A 19,980-nucleotide genomic window follows, 5' to 3' on the forward strand; every position below is an offset into this window, starting at 1 on the left:
GGCATGTAACTGCTTTCCTCTCCACCACAGCTTTAGTGCCATAAGAGTTCACAAGGGAGAAAAATCCCAAATGAAAAAATATATTTTGTAAGAAAACATGCCTGGAAGGAGGTAAAGCAGAATAAGGCCTGGTTTGTTATTTGAGTTAACAGAGACCTTGTTGTCCTGTGTACAATCTGATTTACAGCCTCCTGATGACAGTAGTAACTATAACACTGTCTAACTCATTACTCATTATGAAATTTCATTTACTTTAAGAAAAAGACCAATAACATATTTACGAAACTTCTTAGGGAACACTCACTCCCCCTTCAATACAGTGGAGGTATCCAGTGGTATATCTGGGGACGGGAGCTGGTATGCCTCGGAGGAAGACCATGCCAGGTGTGTTCTCCAGGTAAACATAGCAGGAGGGAACCAGCCCCTGCTCTGCCATGATTCTGAGGAAGCTGCTCAAAATCTTTGTTAATGATGGATCTGTTTCCCAGCCTGTAAATCATGAGCTAATATTATTTATTCTGCCTACCTCACAGGTTTACTGTGAAGGTCAAATGAAATAATATATGTAAATTAATTTACAAATTACATTACTAGAAATTACCAGAAGTAACTAGATAATCAACTACCACTGTCCTTTGGTAAATGTCAGGTACTAGCGACTTAGCAGCAGCAGCAAAGTTGAGATATTGACTTCTCTAAGGGTTTTCACATTATAGTAACAAACAGAATTTTTTAAAAAAAAATCTACTCATCTCTAAAAAGGACCCGACAAATGTTTTCTTATCTACGGAAGCTATGGAAGAAGTAACCGGTAAGGTTGATCTTCCCACAGTGGATCTATGTGTATATATGTATATATTCTAAATTATTTTCAGATGGTTTAACTATGTCTTCCTGAAAGAGTGAAAATGGACTCTCAGATCAAGATGTAGCCACAGACTTCATATGTGATAGGCGTGACATACCAGATCATTTTACCTAGTAATTCAGTCTCTGCAAAATGCCTCATGGTTCAGAGTCCTAAAAACTAGTCCTCTCCTTGTCTCCCCATTGTTCATCCCAGCTGCCTCCTTAAAACCTCTGGCAAAGAGAATAGGAGAATTAAGAATTCAAATTGTCTTATCTCCACAAAGGATTGATGACGTCATTTACTAGCTGACCCCCTGACCCCAGTAATTCTCTGAACCACCCTGCCAAATTGCGCCAGAATTTTAACTAAAGAAAAATTGCACAAGCGTCCAAAAGTAGACTGAAAGGTAGAAAAACTCCAAATCACACAGTATACACATAAAAGAAAAGCTTATCCTAGTACCGTTTTTGTTTATCATTTATCAACTATGTTGAACTATAAATATATTTTCAGTCATAACAACAAGAATAAAGAAAGAAACATAGTAATAAGCACTTTCGAGCAAATTTTCCCAGGGGCAAATTGAGACACTGCTTACTATTATAAAGAGGTTGAAATTTGCCTTTGCAATGTAAGTAAGCAATATAAAGTGCCCGAGCACTTGAAATCCTAATTTCCTATGAAACCCTTGCTCTCTCTGGTTATTTGGAACTTGCTAACATTTCTCAAATAATCCTCCAAACGGAATTCCCATTTTCTCAGAAGTATCTCACAAGGAGACAAAGTGCTTCTTTGTGTCAAAGTCACTGGCTTTTACTATTTACCTAATTTTTGCACCCCTTTGTTGAAAAATAATTTATTGGTGTTGACAAAATCATTGCACCATCTTTGTCCCTGATTATGATTAATAAGCCATTTGAACAAAAAGTGACCTGTCAACTTTTTTGTATAGATGACATTTGTTCCAATATTTTAGTGTTCTTTAAAAAAAAAACAAAGTTGGTTTGGCGATCTGTTAAATACCAAAGCATACCATGAAACATATTCTCTATGTAATGATCGGATGACTGTGCTGACCTTGTCTTAGCAGACCTGGACTTGCAAGGGTCCCTGAATTACAACCAGGATAACATTTAAGGCCAACTTCAATCTGAGCTCTCCTGCCCTTCTGAGAAGCTTTTCTGTATGAAATAATAATATCTGTTACCAGCAAAGCCAGAGAGGCGTACTCACCAAGTGAACATAAGGCACAAAGTACCCAAAAAGTGCAAGTGGTATTCCAACGGCCCACACCGCGTACGCTGTCACCTTGAAGATGGCAAAATTGAAAATTTTTTTTGGAGGACTGAACTTTCTCCTGGAAAAGAGGGAGAGTCGGTCGCCTCCTTTGGTTGTACCGTCTTTATCTTTGGCACTGGAAGCAAGAGGTCGGTAAGTGAAGCCAGCCAGAAAGAGGACAAACACGAAGATGCAGAGGACCCGGAGGGTGTGGAAGAGGCCCACGCTGTCGGTCAGAACCCTCAAAAGGAAAGGCAGCAAAATCGTGAAGATGCTGCTGCCAGCGGTGACGATGCCGTTCACCAGTCCAAGGCGCTTCTTGAAATAGTGTCCCAAAATGACCAAGGAAGGCTGGTAGGCGAAGGAGCAGCCACAGGCAAATATGATCCCGTAGGTCAGGTACAGAGGCTCGATGGAGCTGTGCGAAGGCGAAAAAGACGCAGAGCAGCTTTCAGTACTTTCATCACGTGCTTGGAAGAATAAAGCCTTATGGTCAAAGGGGGTTTCAGTTAATCAACATATTTTCTACAAATAAAAATTCACCAAAAAGAGGTTAAAATCTTGATAGGAATACAACACTACAATATTTTAATTTCATCTGAATAGATAATAAAAAAAATGCCTTAATATGTGAAAAATGATCAATAAGGTCCTCAGTGATTTGATCCCTCCTCCTCTTTCTATCGACCTTCAGGCGAACCATGCAGCACTGGGTAAAAACTGTGATGCTCTCCAACTCAGAAATAAACAGTGGTGCCAGGAAGGGCCTCAGTGACACTGACAATGATTAAACTACCAAAAAAAAAAAAACCTAGTCTCAATAAAAGCTTTTAAAAAAGTAGAATTTAACTATGAAAACTCTTTTCCTTCATGGAATTTTCCCAGAGACTTATTAATCAGCAATCTACTCAAAGAGAAGGCTACGTTTGATATTTTCTCCCCAGGCTTATGCGAGGAATGTTTGCACGGACAAGCAGTTGTGTGTCTGCTGCATTTTGCTGGCCTAAGGGATGCAGACAAACCTTCGCCCTGCGCTGCACTGTTCTCAGAGTTGTGCAAGATAATGAGAAATCATAGCCTGACTGCAGGACTACTAAACGAGGTGCATTCACTACTGATCCCAGTCTGTAAGCTTTCAGGCCAGGCAGGTCTCGACAAAAATAATCAAAGGTTGAGAATTCTATATTTAACCAAATAACTTAATTATACACTTCTGATGAAAGTAAAGGAATTCCCTGGCAGTCCAGTGGTCAGGACTCAGCACTCTCACTACCAAGGGCCTGGGTTCGATCCCTGGTCAGGGAACTAAGATCCCACAAGCTGCACAGTGCAACAACAACAACAAAAAGAAAATGAACAAAAGAAAAGAGAGGGCTAAAGCAAGAGGAGGCTGCAGAGCAGAGGAAATTTTTTTAAAAAGAAATTAAAGAAACATAGCATTACATTCTTTGAAACAATTAAGGAGTAAAAGAATGCTGAAGTTTTTTTCTTTTGAAAATTCAGAAGGCTGTGTATCAGTAGTAAAGGCAAGCTCTTTATAAAAAACTAAGATAGATAAAGTTGGTTAATAATTAAATTTTAAACAATAATTGTAGCCTAGCAATATGCTGAGGTAATCACAAGGAACTCTAGAATCTGATAAAATTAAGGCAGGCTGGCAGTCCCCTCACTCTGAGATGCCCTTTCCCCGCCTATTAATCTACGTAAAAACCATCTTCAAATCAGGCTCAAGAGCCAGTCCCTAATTCTCCTACATTAATCTTACCTAACTCTGATCACTCTTTACCAAAACCTCACTCTTATTCAATAAACATATTTAACAGCTACTATGTTGCAGATACTTGGTGAAAAAAATATTTTAAGTGTGGCTATGCCCTACTTCTCGTCTGCTTAGTGAAACAAGACACCTACCTGAAATAACAAGAATGTAAAACACAATATAAATAATATTTCACTCATTCTGCATCAGTTTTTTCACATAAGTATTTTTCCAGATAACTGCAACAAATTTCTTAAGGTACCAATTTACTTTTATTTAACAATTTTAAAGGAAAAATCTAAATACAGTTTTCTCTGCCTTCTTCAAAGTGTATGTTAAAAATAGTAATGACAGCACAGTATTGTCATAAACAACGACAATATCTAGTTACACTACATTATTGTAAAGCTGTCAGTTGGAAAACCAGAGAGCCACGGACATAAATCGAGACATTCTTTTGCACACCATTTAAATATGGAGTGCCTGTTAAGATTAGCCTTGGTATCTCTCCTGCAGAGTAAAATACATCAGCTTTGTGATGGCATTTTCACTGCTGCTGGATCCTTCCTCACTTCTGATTTTCACTTTAGTAACAGATGGTTCAAACTGTTGAAGTTTGACAACTGAGTAAGTGCCGTGCAAATCAGTAAGATACCAAGTATGTGTGGGAAAAGTATTCAAAGAAGAGACACTGATGCAGCCATCTGGAACTGCTAGAGAAGGCTTTCCTAAGAAGGCGGAATTTGAACTAGAGGAAAAGAAGGTCGGTCCACTGTTGAACACTTGGAATTTATACCGCATCTCCCCTTGTTCTCTGCATGCTCTCAAAGTACAGCAGCTTTGATGAGTGGGTTAAATAATGAAGCTGAATAGAAGATTTGAGAGCATTATATGGAGTAAGGTAAATATCCCTTCAAGACATTTTGTTTTAGTCAGGGGTGGGGATGGGGGAGGAAGAGAGAGAAAAAGAACTAGGTCACCATGTAAAATACATTTTATAATTTTTATTTCTCAGTGGTCAAAAAAGTTTGAGAAACATTGCTTGCTGTAAGTTGGTCTGTGTATATGAATTTTGTCTACCAAACTAGGTAATAAGTTCCATGAGTTTTTTATCTCTTAGTTTCTCTCTCCACCAAAGCCTGAGTGTTAATAATACTCCAGCAAACGCTAAGGTCACTGACTGACAATGGGCATCTGAGGCTTCCGGACCGTGCAGGGATCTCATGAGGCAGTAAGAGCACAATACCGTATTAGAGATAAAGAAGAACCAAAAGCAAATGATCTCACAGGATCACCTAAGTAGAACCTTATCCCCCCCAAAAAACTGGTTTTTTATTTCTTTGAAAAACAACTTTAGATTCTATGAGGAATGAGAAGGAGGTGTCAGTACTAATAGAGACTCATTTATGTATATATGATCATTTTTACCAATGTTAAATTAGTTTGTTGTGGGCTGGCATGGATTAATTAATAACTACCATCTTGTATCAGTATCATCAATCAGGAATTTGGTTTCAAGATTCATGTAGTGACCACCAGATAAACTTTTTCTGTTTTTTTTGTATGCAAGGGGAACTTGGATATCCTGAAATAAAAAACTGTTGGGTTTTGCCTTTTGAAAAATAAAAATAAAAAATAAAAAACAAAAAAAAACTTTAGAAGACAAGAACAAAGGCAACTTTAAAGATGGAATATTTATCTTCTAAAGAGGAATAAAAATAATTGTTTAGAATCCAAATAAAATGTCTAAGGTGAAAGAAAGAGGCTCACTTTAGAGTTGAGGAAGGGGTGTGTGTGGGGAGAGTGAGGGTAAAATCAGTAAACCAAGGATTCTGTTGATTCTGAATATTTAAAAATAAACAGGGTGGGACGTCCCTGGTGGTCCAGTGACTAAGGACTCCGAGTTTTCACACAGGGGCCTGGGTTCAATCCCTGGTTGGGAAGCTAAGCCTCCTCACGCTGTGTGGTGTGGCCAAAATAAAGATTAAAGAAATAATAAATAAACAAATGAACAGGGCAATGGCCAGTGAACACATGAAAAGATGCTCAAGATCATTAATTAACAGAGAAATGCAAACTAAAACTACTATGAGGTATCTCCTCACAGCAGTCAGGATGGCCAGCATCAGAAAAATCTACCAACAATAAATGCTGTAGAGGATGTGGAGGAAAGGGAACCCTCCTATACTGTTGGAGGGAATGTAAACTTATACAGCCATTAGCGAGAACAATATGAAAAAACTAGGAATAAATCTACCATATGACCTAGCAACTCCACTACTGGGCATATACCCTGAGAAAATCATAATCAAAAACAACACGTGTACCCCAATGTTGATGGCAGCACTGTTTACAGTAGCCAGGACAGGGAAGCAACCTAGACGTCCACTGACAGATGAGTGGATAAGGAAGACGTGCTACATACACACAATGGAATGTTCAGTTCAGTTCAGTTCAGTCACCCAGTTGTGTCTGACTCTTTGCGACTCCATGAATCACAGCACGCCAGGCCTCCCGGAGTTCACTCAAACTCACGTCCATTGAGTTGGTGATGCCATCCAGCCATCTCATCCTCTGTCGTCCCCTTCTCCTCCTGCCCCCAATCCCTCCCAGCATCAGAGTCTTTTCCAATGAGTCAACTCTTCGCATGAGGTGGCTAAAGTACTGGAGTTTCAGCTTCAGCATCATTCCTTCCAAAGAACACCCAGGGCTGATCTCCTTCAGAATGGACTGGTTGGATCTCCTTTCAGTCCAAGGGACTCTTGAGTCTTCTCCAACACCACACTTCAAAAGCATCAATTCTTCGGCGCTCAGCTTTCTTCACAGTCCAACTCTCACATCCATAGATGACCACTGGAAAAACCATAGCCTTGACTAGACGAACCTTTGTTGGCAAAGTGATGTCTCTGCTTTTCAATATGCTATCTAGGTTGGTCACAACTCTCCTTCCAAGGAGTAAGCATCTTTTAATTTCATGGCTGCAGTCACTCAGCCATAAAAAGGAACGAATTTAAGTCAGTTCTAATGGGGAAAGGTTGAGGATAGGAGGAGAAGGGGACGACAGAGGATGAGATGGTTGGATGGCATCACTGACTTCATGGACGCGAGTCTGAGTGAACTCCAGGAGTTGGTGATGGACAAGGAGGCCTGGCGTGCTGCGGTTCATGGGGTCGCAAAGAGTCGGACATCACTGAGCAACTGAACTGACTGACTGAGGTAGATGAACCTAGAGTTATACAGAGTGAAGGAAGTCAGAGAGAGAAAAACAAAGTATACTAACCATATATATGGAATCTAGAAAAATGATATTGATGAAGCTATTTTCAGGCAAGGAATGGAGACACAAATGTAGAGAATGGACTTGTGGGCACAGTGGGGAGGGACAGGTTGGGATGAGTGGAGAAAGTACCATCAGCAGACAGAAACTACTAGGTGTGAGATGGACAGCTGGGGAGAAGTTGCTGTGTACCGCAGGGAACCCAGTCTTGCGCTCTGTGATGACCTGGAGGGATGGGATGGGGGTGGGGGGTAGGGAGGCTAGAGAGGGAGGGGATCTAAGTATAATTACGGCTGTTCTGCACTGTTGTGTAGCAGAAACCAACACAACATTGCAAAAAAAACATTTTTTAATTTTAAATTTTAAAAAAATAGAAAAAAATAAACAGGGCAAGCAATGTAAGTTTGATTTTTTTTTTTCCCTAGTAACTACAATAATGCTTTTCAACTAGAGCTCGAAGATAGCTAAGGAAGAGAAAGGGACAGGAAATGAAGATAAACCACGAAAGTAGACAGAGGATGGAAATCATCTAAGGGTTTTCCTGTTAAGTGCAGCCTGTTAGCCAGAGCTACCCATTAAACCAGGGTTTCTCTATCTGGGGATTATCCTGACAATGAAAGAGGATTTGCAGGTAAAACAGGAGCTGGAGGGAGAGGTGCTTCCACGGTTAAGGTGCCTCCCAGCTATCTGCAGTTAGCTCCTCTGCAGGGCTTCTAACAGACACAGGGAACAATGTTTTGATAGGAAGCTTTATTTTAAGCTGCATTTGATCACTTCACTTTGTCATGATCTTTTTAAATTTCAGCACTGTTCTTTCCCCCTCCCCACCCCCACCCCCAAAAACAGTGCAGGTAGGAATTCTCTACCTGGGTTGAAATAAACAGCGAAGTCTAGATCTCATTAATAAAAATATTTCACATCAAGCCTATGAACAACCACTTCAAAATATTATCTCTTGTACGCTTTGGAACTCAGAATGAGTTGATCTTAAATTAAGGCCATTGCTTTAGACAACTTTACTGCTAGAATTTGAGTCTTTGGGATTTTTCTGTGAATGGAAAAAAACAAAAGGAGAAATTTTTTTTTTTGGCTCCAGGGAACACATGTACCCTGACTTGGCATCTCACTCTGAGGCACTGCAAGCAAAAGCATTCAAATTTACAAGCTCTGATTTGCTGCTGTGGACAGTTGCATAAGTGACATGCTTCAAGTTTTAAGCACTTGAAAAGGACTTTTTTCCCTTGTAAACAGCAAAGTTTCTGAAAGGAAATCTAGAAGATAGCTCACAGATTTTGAAAACATGAAGAAACCAAGTCCTTACCTTACAAAAGAACTTGATAAGAGTCCAACAAATCCAACAGCAGCGCCCACGACAGCTGTTTTCCGACAACCAAATATGTCTGTGAAGACACTGACAATCGGGCAGCAGAAGAAAATCATCCCCATGGAGAGAGAACTAACCCATGCTGCAAGAGAGGGGGAGACGGGGGACATGATGACACGCGGAATTCTAGTTGTTCTTATCTCACAGAATGTAAGACATATTGAGAAAAGTACCAGTGCAGGAAAGATACTACTCAGATTGATGAATGGGGGGAAGTTAGAATAAGTAACAAATCTGAATCATAGATCAAAGCATTGGCAAGTACTCATTATAATTAGCAAAGCAATTATTTGTGTTCAGTGGAACTTCTGAGAAAAGTTTGTATCCTTAAATAAATCAAACATTCTCCTGGGACCTAATCTCTATCCTGGTAACTATGGTTTTAAGCAACTTCTAATCTGTGGAAAGAAACCTGTCTGAAAAAATTGAAATATATTTAGGAACCCATGCCCAGGTGATCAAACTGCAAAGAAACGACCACCGAACTAAACAGTGGTGAAGCTTGAAGGAAAGGAGTTGTTATATGGACACAGTAGTTAAGAATCAAACATCTGCCTAGAGTCTGGGCTTTGTGCTTTCGTTAAAGGAATCAAATCCACACAGGCAATTTGTTGACCTAGATAAGTTACTGTATATTCACTTTATTCATAAAGCCATACACACAGTTTATCTTCTTTTTTGAAAGTATGTTATCATTCACAATAGAAAAGATTTAAGAATCAGGTCATAATTTCCTGGCCTGATACTGTAAAGACAAAAACAAAAGGAAAGCAAAAGAGAGACACACTGAGTACAAATGATCACAAATTTGTGCCAAAGAAATGAGTGATCTTGTAAGACACCGAGTCTGTAAATTCTTAAAAACTATAATGAACCTAGAGAGCCCTGAGTGAACATGAGCTATAACACAAACAAATCCCTCAAGTCCCCAGCTCTGGAACGATCCAACAAATTCTTGGGCAAAGCATTTCCTCTGAGCCTGTTTTCTCACCTTGAGAGAGGATGGAACACAGATCTTTCCAAAATTATTAAAGATTAGAGAAAACGTGTCTAAACCTCCACATCTAGCACAGAGTGCTTAACAATGCAGAGTTTTAACAACAACAAGTTGTCTTACAAAATGAAATGATCTCCAGCATTCCACCCAGCTCTGACAGTCTTCTAGTAAACCGCTCTATTTCCGTAGCAAAGGAAGTTAAATCCAGACAGACCCTGTACAAATGACTATTTGCTAATAATGGTATCCAAATGGAGCTTCACCAGTCTAACAATTTCATTTAACTTTTTGCCTTCTTACATTTTAAGTTATTTAGGTATATTTTATCAGCCACAATTTCTTTCCTTTCTTCCCTTACCAGAAAGGAGACAAAAACACAATGAAGAGACTGTACCAACAATGCAGGCTTAGCTTAGGTGTTGGTGGGAGGGATTTAGAAGTGGACAGGCTCAGGAAAGAGGTGATGGGCCAGATACCAGCACAACCACAGCCCCGGATGTACCCGCTCAAGGAGAAGTGTGACTTTTTCAGTCCATGTTATAGAAAAATGTTACTGATTTTTAATCATTTAATCTCATTCAAAAAAAATTTAGTCATGTATCATGTTGATGAAACAATCTAAACCAGTCTAGTCAGACTAGAAGAACAGCATCCTAACCTTTATTTTTGGATGAAGGTACTTGACAATTAAATGAAACGCCAACACTTAACAGGAAATCACATTAAGAAATTCAAGAGCAAATATTTATACTGCACTAATGTTCAAAAAAAGTCAAGGCATGTTTCAAGAAGAAAAACAAGTCTTTACGCATTATCTAGGTGTTGGTCTACCGTAACACCAAATGTGAAAAATTTTTACAGAATCTTATGTCCACTGAACAAGCACTAAGTGCAGGATATAATCAGATACAACTTTACTTTTGTCTCGACTATCGTCTTAAAATGTAAGCGTGGAGAAAATGTTCCCCCGCCACTGCATGAGCACTTCAGCAGGCCCACCTTGTAGCCAGTGCTGAGTAGCAGAAAGGCCTCAGGTGCTTTAGGTTACAAACTAACCTTCACTAGGTAATCAAATCTTTTTTCCTCGGGAGGAGAGGAAGATCAGCTTTGTCTCTTTCCCGTGGCCCTTCTTCCCCTCCCTAGCTATTGCTCTCTGCAAAGTGGGCCAGCATGAGACAGAGGGGTAACTCGGAGACAAGGCAAGGAGACTCCTGCTTCACAGGTCCTGCCAAAAGGCCTGAACGGCGATGTCCGAAGTGGACGCTTTCCCTCAGATGCACTTCTGTGGGTTCTTCCAAGTCTCACCTCAGAGTTCCTTCTGGCTACAGCTCCACAGACAAGGACAGTTCACTCTCCTCCTGGCTTTCTGGCTGTCACTTAAAAGACTCACTGTTGGAGCCTCGTTGCCCTTCTAGACGGTTTATTTGGGCAGGGATCAAAACAGCTCCTCTCTCCTCCACTCAGCCTGCCTCTGCTCTGCAGGAAATATTCATGTTTCCTCTGCCCTGACAAACACTGGAGTGTGGGCAAATTCCACAGAGCCCTCCTCTCGCTGTGGGAGCAGCTGGCTAGATGCAGTTCTCCCCTTGCTGGATTTCTCACGGGATTCAGACCTCAGTCCTCTGTGTCCCCTAACTGAAGAGAATTCTTTAAACCTCTAAGTGGTCCCTCTAAAGCTCCCCTCACTAGGTTATCAAGTGAAAGGATGTATACCCCAACTTTTCCCATGAGGGGTGGGGTGGAAGGAAGCCACAGCATAATTTCATAAAAGAATCTTCACAAAATGCTCTTCCTTGACCCATAAATATCCTTCTTGTGGGTTTTAGCGCCTCTAACTGATCCTTGAACATGAACTATCCCACTTTTGAATTTCACACTTCTGTACCTTAATGCCTCAGCTAAATTCCCAACATCTTTTTTTTTTTTTTGGCTGCACTGCACAGCTTGAGGGATCTTAGTTCCCCTGCAATGGAAACAGGGGAATCCTAACCACTGGACTACCAGAGAATTCAAGAAATTCTCTTTTTAGAAATTTTTTGTTGGAGTATAGCTGACTTATAATGTCGTGTTAGTTTTGGACATACAGCAAAGTGAATCCGTTATACATATATTCACTCTTTTTTTTTTTTAAGATTCTTTGCCCATATAGGCCATTAGAGAATACTGAGGAGAGGTCTCTGTGCTATACAGCAGATTCTTATTAGTTATCTGTTTTATATACAGCAGTGTATATATGTCAGTCCCAATCTTCCAATTTATCCCCCCATCCCCTGGTAATCCTAAGTTTGTTTTCTACATCCCTGACTATTTGTTTCATAAATTAGTTCATTTATACCCTTCTTTTATATTCCACATATAAGTGATATCATATGGTATTTGTCTCTCTGGGTCTGACTTACTTCACTCAAGATAATAATCTCTAGGTAAATCCACGTCACTGCAAATGACATTATTTCGTTCTTTTTATGGCTGAGTAACATTGCACTATATATAGGTACCATATCTTCTTTAACCATTTCTCTGTTGATGGACATTCAGGGTGCTTCCATGCCCTGGCTATTCTAAGAAGGGCTGCAGTGAACACTGGGGTGCATGTATCTCTTCAGATTATGGTCTTCTCTGGGTATATGCCCAGGAGTATGATTGTTGGGTCATATGGTAGTTCTATTTTAAGGAACTCCCATACAACATACTGTTCTCCATAGTGGTTGTACCAATTTACCTTCCCACCAACAGTGTAGGAGAGTTCCCTTTTCTACACATGCTCTCCAGCATTTACTGTTGGTGGATTTTTGATGATGGCCATTCTGACTGGTGTGAGGTGATACCTCATTGTAGTTCTGATTTGCATTTCTCTAATAGTGACGTTGAGCATCTTTCCACGTACTTTTTGGCTATCCATATGTCTTCTTTGGAGGAATGTCTATTTAGATCTTCTGCCCATTTTTTAATTGTTTTTTTTTTTATATTCAGCTACATGAGCTGTTTGCATATTTTGGAAATTAATCCCTTGTCAGTTGCTTTGTTTGAAATATTTTCTCCCATTCTGAGGGCTGTCTTATTGTTTTGTTTATGGTTTCCTTTGCTATGCAAAAGCTTTTAAGTTTAATTAGATCCCACTTGTTTATTTTTACTTTTATTTTCATTATGCTGAGAGGTAGATCAAAAAAGATCTTGTCAAAGAGTGTTCTGTCTATGTTCTTCTCTAACAGTTCTATAGTGTCCAATCTTACATTTAGGTCTTTAATCGATTTTGAGCTTATTTTTGTGTGTGGTATTCGGAAATGTTTTAATTTCATTCTTTTACATGTAGCTGTCCTGTTTTCCCAGTACCATGTACTGAAGAGACTATCTTTTTTCCATTGTATATTCCTGCCTCTGTCATAGATTATGTGACCAAAAATATTAATTCTTGAATGAATCTATTACTTGGCACTGTTTTTGTAAAATTTTAACATGGCATAACAAAGAATCCAAGGTTTTACGGATTCTGCTATACACCATAAAATAAAAGAGCCTGTTGTTCTCTTCTGACCCTTACAAGTCTGACTATGGTTACTATTAATAATAGAAACTGGGAAACTGAAAGACATAGTCACTCTATCCAGCATGGTAAAATTTTGTTTAAAAAATGCAAACTACCACTAATCCTTCCACATAATTTGACCAAACATCCACACAGGGTTTCCTAATACTGTTGAAGAGCAAATATTTTCCAATGGAAGAGATACTATCTAAAATATGGAATAACAACATTCTCTCCATTCCAAGTAAAAGCGTTTATTATGTATGTTCTCGGCACTATCATAGGCTCCTGAGAATATTAAAAAAACTAAAATATTTTTCTATCTTCCAATAATTTCCATCTAGTAATATACATATGGAAATAGAGGTCCAACCAGAACGCCCTATACAATAAGCTAAATGTCTTAAGAGATATAGATTTCAAAAAATATATAATAAAGAAGGGATTAAAAATCTCCTGAAAATGTACCAGCTTAGAATCCCTAATCAGTAAAGCTTGTTACATACTGCTGTATCTTCTTCTCATTTGCAATACTGTTTTTAAAATGTATGTAGATGTTAGTAATAAAATTCAGATATTTTGAAATGCTAATGACTTCATAGTAGACCTCTTTGGCATTAACAGTATTTCTCAATGAATTGTACCTTTATATATTTACTGTTGTTATAGAGTGGCATACCTATGTGTGTAATGAATTGATTTTGAGGTTGTTGGCACTTCTATAGGATTCAAGTTAGCTATTACATAAAGTCCATTTTCCCTTAAAAAGAAAAAAGAAAGAAAGACTTTAGAGTGTGTTTGTACACGCTTATTTGAATGTGTGTGTTTGATTTAACAGACAGAAATGTCCAAATAAAAGACCACGTAGGAAAATCTTTTTTATAAACTAACAATCAATGTGGTTAGCATAAATACAAATTCAATTCAAATCCTGTGTAACTGTTAGCAGTTATAGTAAGGTGATCATAAAAGTACAAATTAAATACAAATTTAAAAAACCAATAAACTACACATAGATACACACACACACACACACACATATATAAAAGTAACAATCAGCTTTCCAGTTTCCCCACTCAGACTCTCTTTGTTCACTACTCCATACTAAGAACAAATCCTCATTTCTCAGCACGGCCAAAGGAAAATGCAAATCACCTGGAAGAAGTGGTTAGGTTTACTATTTAAAAACAGTTTCCTGCATATTAAGTAACACAAAACTAAATGTTCTAACTATGTGGATATAAATGACTACAAGGACAAAATGTTTACAATTGAAAACACCCAAAGGGAAGATTTACTGTAGTTAGCTGAAGGCTGATAAATACTCTTTCACCCTGTTTTGAGAGTTCCAACCCCCATTTCCACTTGATCTTGGCCTTTTCACAATAGCTTTGCTCTATAACAGAACATCGGTCTAATAGGCTCAAATAAACATCTAAATATTATTTAACAAAGTTCCAATGACTTTTGGAGTGTGGTGTTGTCTGACAACTACACAAAAATTCAGAAACAAGTAAACTGTACTTGATTTGACCATTTTATTGCCAATTGAAAGGTTATTTGGTAGGTATATTTCACTTAGGAGTGGTTTTGAAGTTATTTGCTATCAACTTCTGTTAGTGGCAGCAGAGTGAAGTGGTCAAGTAAGTCCTCTTACAGATAATAACTGTGTTGGGGGAAAAAAACTTATTTAAACACAATATGGAAAATGTTTTAAAACAGACAGAAGTTGGAGGAGAGTTTTCTTCCCTGGTGGCTCAGACCAAGAAGAACCTGCCTGAAATGTGGGAGGCCAGGTTTAATCCTTGGTTTGAGAAGATTCCCTAGAGAAGGAAATAACAACCCACTCCAGTATTCTTGCCTGGAAAATCCCATGGACAGAGAAGCCTGGCGGGCTACAGTCCATAGCGTCACAAAGAGTCTGCAAGACAAGCGACTGACCTTTCCTTTTCCCTTCTACACCTGGAGAAGCTGAATCTGGAAGAAATAAAAATTACCAGTGTGCGGGCCTTCTTGAAGATCAACAAGCTATGCAGACGCTGGGTGGACTAGTAAGGGCCAGACTAAAGAAAAGCAACAGCTGGAGAGGAGGAAAAAAAGCAACCGTTGGAAACTACATGAACTGAACAGAGACATCAGCTGCTACACACCACAGACAGACAGACTCTGCAGTTTGAGTCCAGGCAAGGTAACTGCCTCCTAGGAACAAAAACTCAATCATACTTGGAAAAACAAAGTGGAATCAGAGTTGTTTCAAATATTATCTACAATGTTCAAGTATTCAACCTGAAATTACCAGACATGCAAAGAAACAGCTAATAAATACAAATGGACTCTGAATGGACTCAGATGTTGAATTCAGAAAACAAAAACTACAAAATGTCTATTATAATTATGTTAGAAGTATTGATATTAATGGATAATACTTTAAAAGTAAAATGCTGAATTACTGAGTGAAGAGATAGGGAATCTCAACAGTGAAATGTAAACTACAAGAAAATGGAAATTTTAGGGATGAAAAGTACAATAGCTGAAAAAAACGCATTACGATACGCTCATACGTAAGAAAGAATCTGGGAATTTGAAGACCAAAATTACCTAATATAAGAAAAGAGGAAAATACTGAAGGAGAATGAACAAAGTCTCAGAGATCTTAGAATGGAAATCTAGGAGATTTCCACTACAAGAAATCTTAAAGAAAGTTCCACAACTTAGGTCCAAAGAAAGGACTGAAACATAGAAACACACACAACACACTGCCTTCTCATAGAAACACACACAACACACTGCCTTCTCGTATTTCTTTATAAGATATATGACTATTTAAAGCAAAAACTATAACAATGTATGTGCAGGAGTGTTTAGTTGCTTCAGGTGTCTGACTCTGTGACTCCACAAACTGCAGCCCGTCAGGCTCCTCTCTGTCCACAGAATTTTCCAGACAAGAATATTGTGGGTTGCCATTTCCTCCTCCAGGGGATCATCCTGACCCAGGGATGGAACCCACATCTCCCGTAGCTTCTGCACTGGCAGGCAGATTCTCTACCACTGAGCCACCTGGGATAGACATATTATAATACATCTATGATACATCTATGATACATATATATGATATATGATAACAGCACTGAAGATGGAAGTAAATGAAAACACACTACCACAAGATTCCTACGTTTTATCTGAAGCAATTCCATCAACTTAAAATACATTGAGATATACGTTGTAATCCCTAAAGATGGCACTTTTTTAAAAATGCAGAAATATAGCTTGAAAGCCAATAGAAAAATTAAAATTGATTACTAAAAATTACTCAATTAATGTAAAGGAAGGCAGAAGAGAAAGAACAGAAGAACAAGAAGCAGATGAGACAAATAAAACCAAATAGCAAAATGTCAGACCTAAATATGACCATATCAGTAACGATATGAAAGAAAAATAAAGACTCCAAGCAAATGGCAAAGACTATCTAACTGGATTAAAAAAATCAAGAACCACTTATATCCTGTTTAAAGAGATGCAGTTTCAATACAAATACACAAATAACTTGGAAATAAAAAAGATGGGGAAAGATATGCCATGAATTAATAACCCCAAGAAGACTGGAATGGCTGTACTAACACCAGACAAAACAGACTTCAAGGCAAGTAGTTTTACTAGAAATAAAGAGGGATTCTAATGATGAAAGTCTCAACACATCAGGAAGATATAACAACGACAAACCTATATACACCTAATATAACAGAACAACTAATCTCAAAAATATACAAGCAACTCCTGCAGCTCAATTCCAGAAAAATAAACGACCCAATCAAAAAATGGGCCAAAGAACTAAATAGACATTTCTCCAAAGAACACATACGGATGGCTAACAAACATATGAAAAGATGCTCAACATCACTCATTATCAGAGAAATGCAAATCAAGACCACAATGAGGTACCATTTCATGCCAGTCAGAATGGCTGCGATCCAAAACTCTGCAAGCAATAAATGCTGGAGAGGGTGTGGAGAAAAGGGAACCCTCTTACACTGTTGGTGGGAATGCAAACTAGTACAGCCACTATGGAGAACAGTGTGGAGATTCCTTAAAAAATTGCAAATAGAACTGCCTTATGACCCAGCAATCCCACTGCTGGGCATACACACCGAGGAAACCAGAATAGAAAGAGACACATGTACCCCAGTGTTCATCACAGCACTGTTTATAATAGCCAAGACATGGGAGCAACCTAGATGTCCATCAGCAGATGAATGGATAAGAAAGCTGTGGTACATATACACAATGGAGTATTACTCAGCCATTAAAAAGAATACATTTGAATCAGTTCTGAGGAGATGGATGAAACTGGAGCTGATTATACAGAGTGAAGTAAGCCAGAAAGAAAAACACCAAAACAGTATACTAACACATATATATGGAATTTAGAAAGATGGTAATGATGACCCTGTATGCGAGACAGCAAAAGAGACACAGATGTGTATAGCGGACTTTTGGACTCTGAGGGAGAGGGAGAGGGTGGGATGATTTGGGAGAATGGCATTGAAACATGTATACTATCATGTGAGAAATGAATCGCCAGTCTATGTTCGATGCAGGATACAGGATGCTTGGGGCTGGTGCACGGGGATGACCCAGAGAGATGTTATGGGGAGGGAGGGGAGAGGGGGGTTCATGTTTGGGAATGCATGTACACCCGTGGTGGATTCATGTCAATGTATGGCAAAACCAATACAGTATTGTAAAGTAAAATAAAGTAAAAAAAAACAATTAAAAAAAAAAAAAGAGGCAGTAAGATCTTGACGGGAAAAAATAATAAATAAATAAAATATGCCACCAATAAGAAAAAAAAAGAAACACAAGAAGGAAATTTGATCTCTACTTTATACCATATTTTTACTTAGCTCAAAATGAATCATAAAAATGAAATTTGAAACTGAAAAGTATAAAACTTCTAGGAAAAAACATAGGAGAAAATCGTTGTTACCTTGGGTTAGGCAAAGATTTCTTAGACACAACATCAAAAACATAATCCTTAGAAAAAACTTCACTTCAGCAAAATTAAGAATTACTATTTGAAAGACACTTTTAAGAGAATGAAAAGGTAAGCCATAAACTGGGAGGAAAGACTAGCAAGTTATCTATCTTACCAAAAACAAAAAACAAACCCTGCACCCAGATTATACAAAGAATTCTCGAAACTCAATAAAAACCAAGCAACCCAATTTAAAACTAGGTTAAAAAGATTTGAACAACCTCTTCACAAAAGATATACAAATGGAAAATATTCATTTTTGAAACGATGCTCAACATCACTAGCCATGAGGAAAATATAAATTACAACAACGGAAAAACTACACACATCTATTCAAATGGCTAAAATGGCTAACCATACCAAGTGTTGGTAAGGATGTTAGGATGTAAGGAGGTCATAAGCTGCTACTGGGAATTTAAAATTGGACAACCATTTTGGAAAACTGAGTAGGGATGTTTTTTCAGCTAAATACATCCCTATTATATGATCCAGCCATTCCACTCCCAGGTATTTACCTAAGAGAAACAAGAGCATATGTCCATACAAAACTTACATACAGATGGTTATGGTTGTCTTATTTCTAACAGTCAAAAACTGCAAAGAGCCCAAACATTCAGAAATAAAGTGACCGGATAAACAAATTATGGTATGCTCATATAATGGAACGTGCGGGCGTATGTGCTCGGTTGCTTCAGTGGTGTCCGACTCTTTGCGACCCCACGGACTGTAGCCCCCCAGGCTCCTCTGTCCATGGAGATTCTCCAGGCAAGAATACTGGAGTGGGCTGCCACGCCCTCCTCCAGGGGCTCTTCCCCTACCCAGGGATCAACCCTCATCTCTCATGGTTCCTGCACTGGCCAGCGGGTTCTTCACCACTATTTCCACCTGAGATGCCCACATAATGGAATACTACCCAGCACAATACCAGGAGTGAACTACTGATAAATACAACATGGATGAATATCAAAATACTCATACACAGTGGGAAAAAGGGGAAAAAGGGATATATAAAGCACGACTCCATTTATTAAAAATTTCCTAAAACTATAAGCCGACATACAGGACAGGAAGCGTATCAGTGTTCACCTCGTTGTGGAGAGGGGTATAGAGGGAGGGACTGTCAAAGACACAAAGAAGCCTGAGTGTGACGGACATGCTCATTATCTGGACTGTGGTGGTTGTGTCTCACTGGTGTATACATACGACAAAACGCATCAAATTACCTACTTTATTTCATGTAATACAGCTTATTTCATGTCAATTACACAATAATATTGCTTTAAAAAAAGATAAGAGAAACCCTGTATTTATATCAGATGGTAGACGTTCACTAAACTCAATTGTGATCATCATTTCAGGATAAACTGGAAGGAAAAAATAGAAACCTATATGGAGGTTTTCAACAACAACAAAAAAATAGATGTCATAAAAAACGAACACACAAAACTGACAGAACTGAAGGGAGAATTAGACAAATCCACAGTCACAGTTGTGTATTTAAGCACATCACTCTCAGTAATTAACAGAAGAGGAAGACCAAAGTATAAACATCTGGATGACAACATCAAGCAGCTTAACTGACGTTTACAGAACACTATATGCAACACCAACTGCAGAGAGCTGTTTGCTCTGCCAGCGAAATTTTTAATCACTGATGAGGGTAGACTGGGGAGGAGGAAGATGGAAGGAGAACACATACACACAGAGTGCCACTTAAACCATGGGTAGTGCCTGCATAAAACTGTCATCAGATTCTCAGGCAACATGGTGAGGCATTATATTCATTTTAAAGATGGGGAAAAAACAGATTAGAGATATTTAGCAACTTGTCAAGGTTATTTATGCAACTCTGGTGAGATTCCAGGTGGAAAAGGGAA

At 38.6% G+C, this 19,980-nt stretch overlaps 1 protein-coding gene across 1 annotated transcript in view; it reads right to left on the reverse strand.

Moving 5' to 3' along the window:
* SLC16A10 (solute carrier family 16 member 10) overlaps positions 1 to 19,980 on the reverse strand; it is a 110,780-nt gene that overhangs the window by 33,428 nt on the left and 57,372 nt on the right. The window contains exons 2-3 of the mRNA XM_052645772.1: positions 8,486 to 8,630; positions 2,084 to 2,546 (exon numbers count right to left, since the gene is read on the reverse strand). Coding sequence (XP_052501732.1) covers positions 2,084 to 2,546; positions 8,486 to 8,630 — 608 coding nt within the window. The remainder of the gene's footprint in view (positions 1 to 2,083; positions 2,547 to 8,485; positions 8,631 to 19,980) is intronic.

This window comes from Budorcas taxicolor, chromosome 9, assembly GCF_023091745.1.
Source record: "Budorcas taxicolor isolate Tak-1 chromosome 9, Takin1.1, whole genome shotgun sequence".
Taxonomy (NCBI): domain Eukaryota; kingdom Metazoa; phylum Chordata; class Mammalia; order Artiodactyla; family Bovidae; genus Budorcas; species Budorcas taxicolor.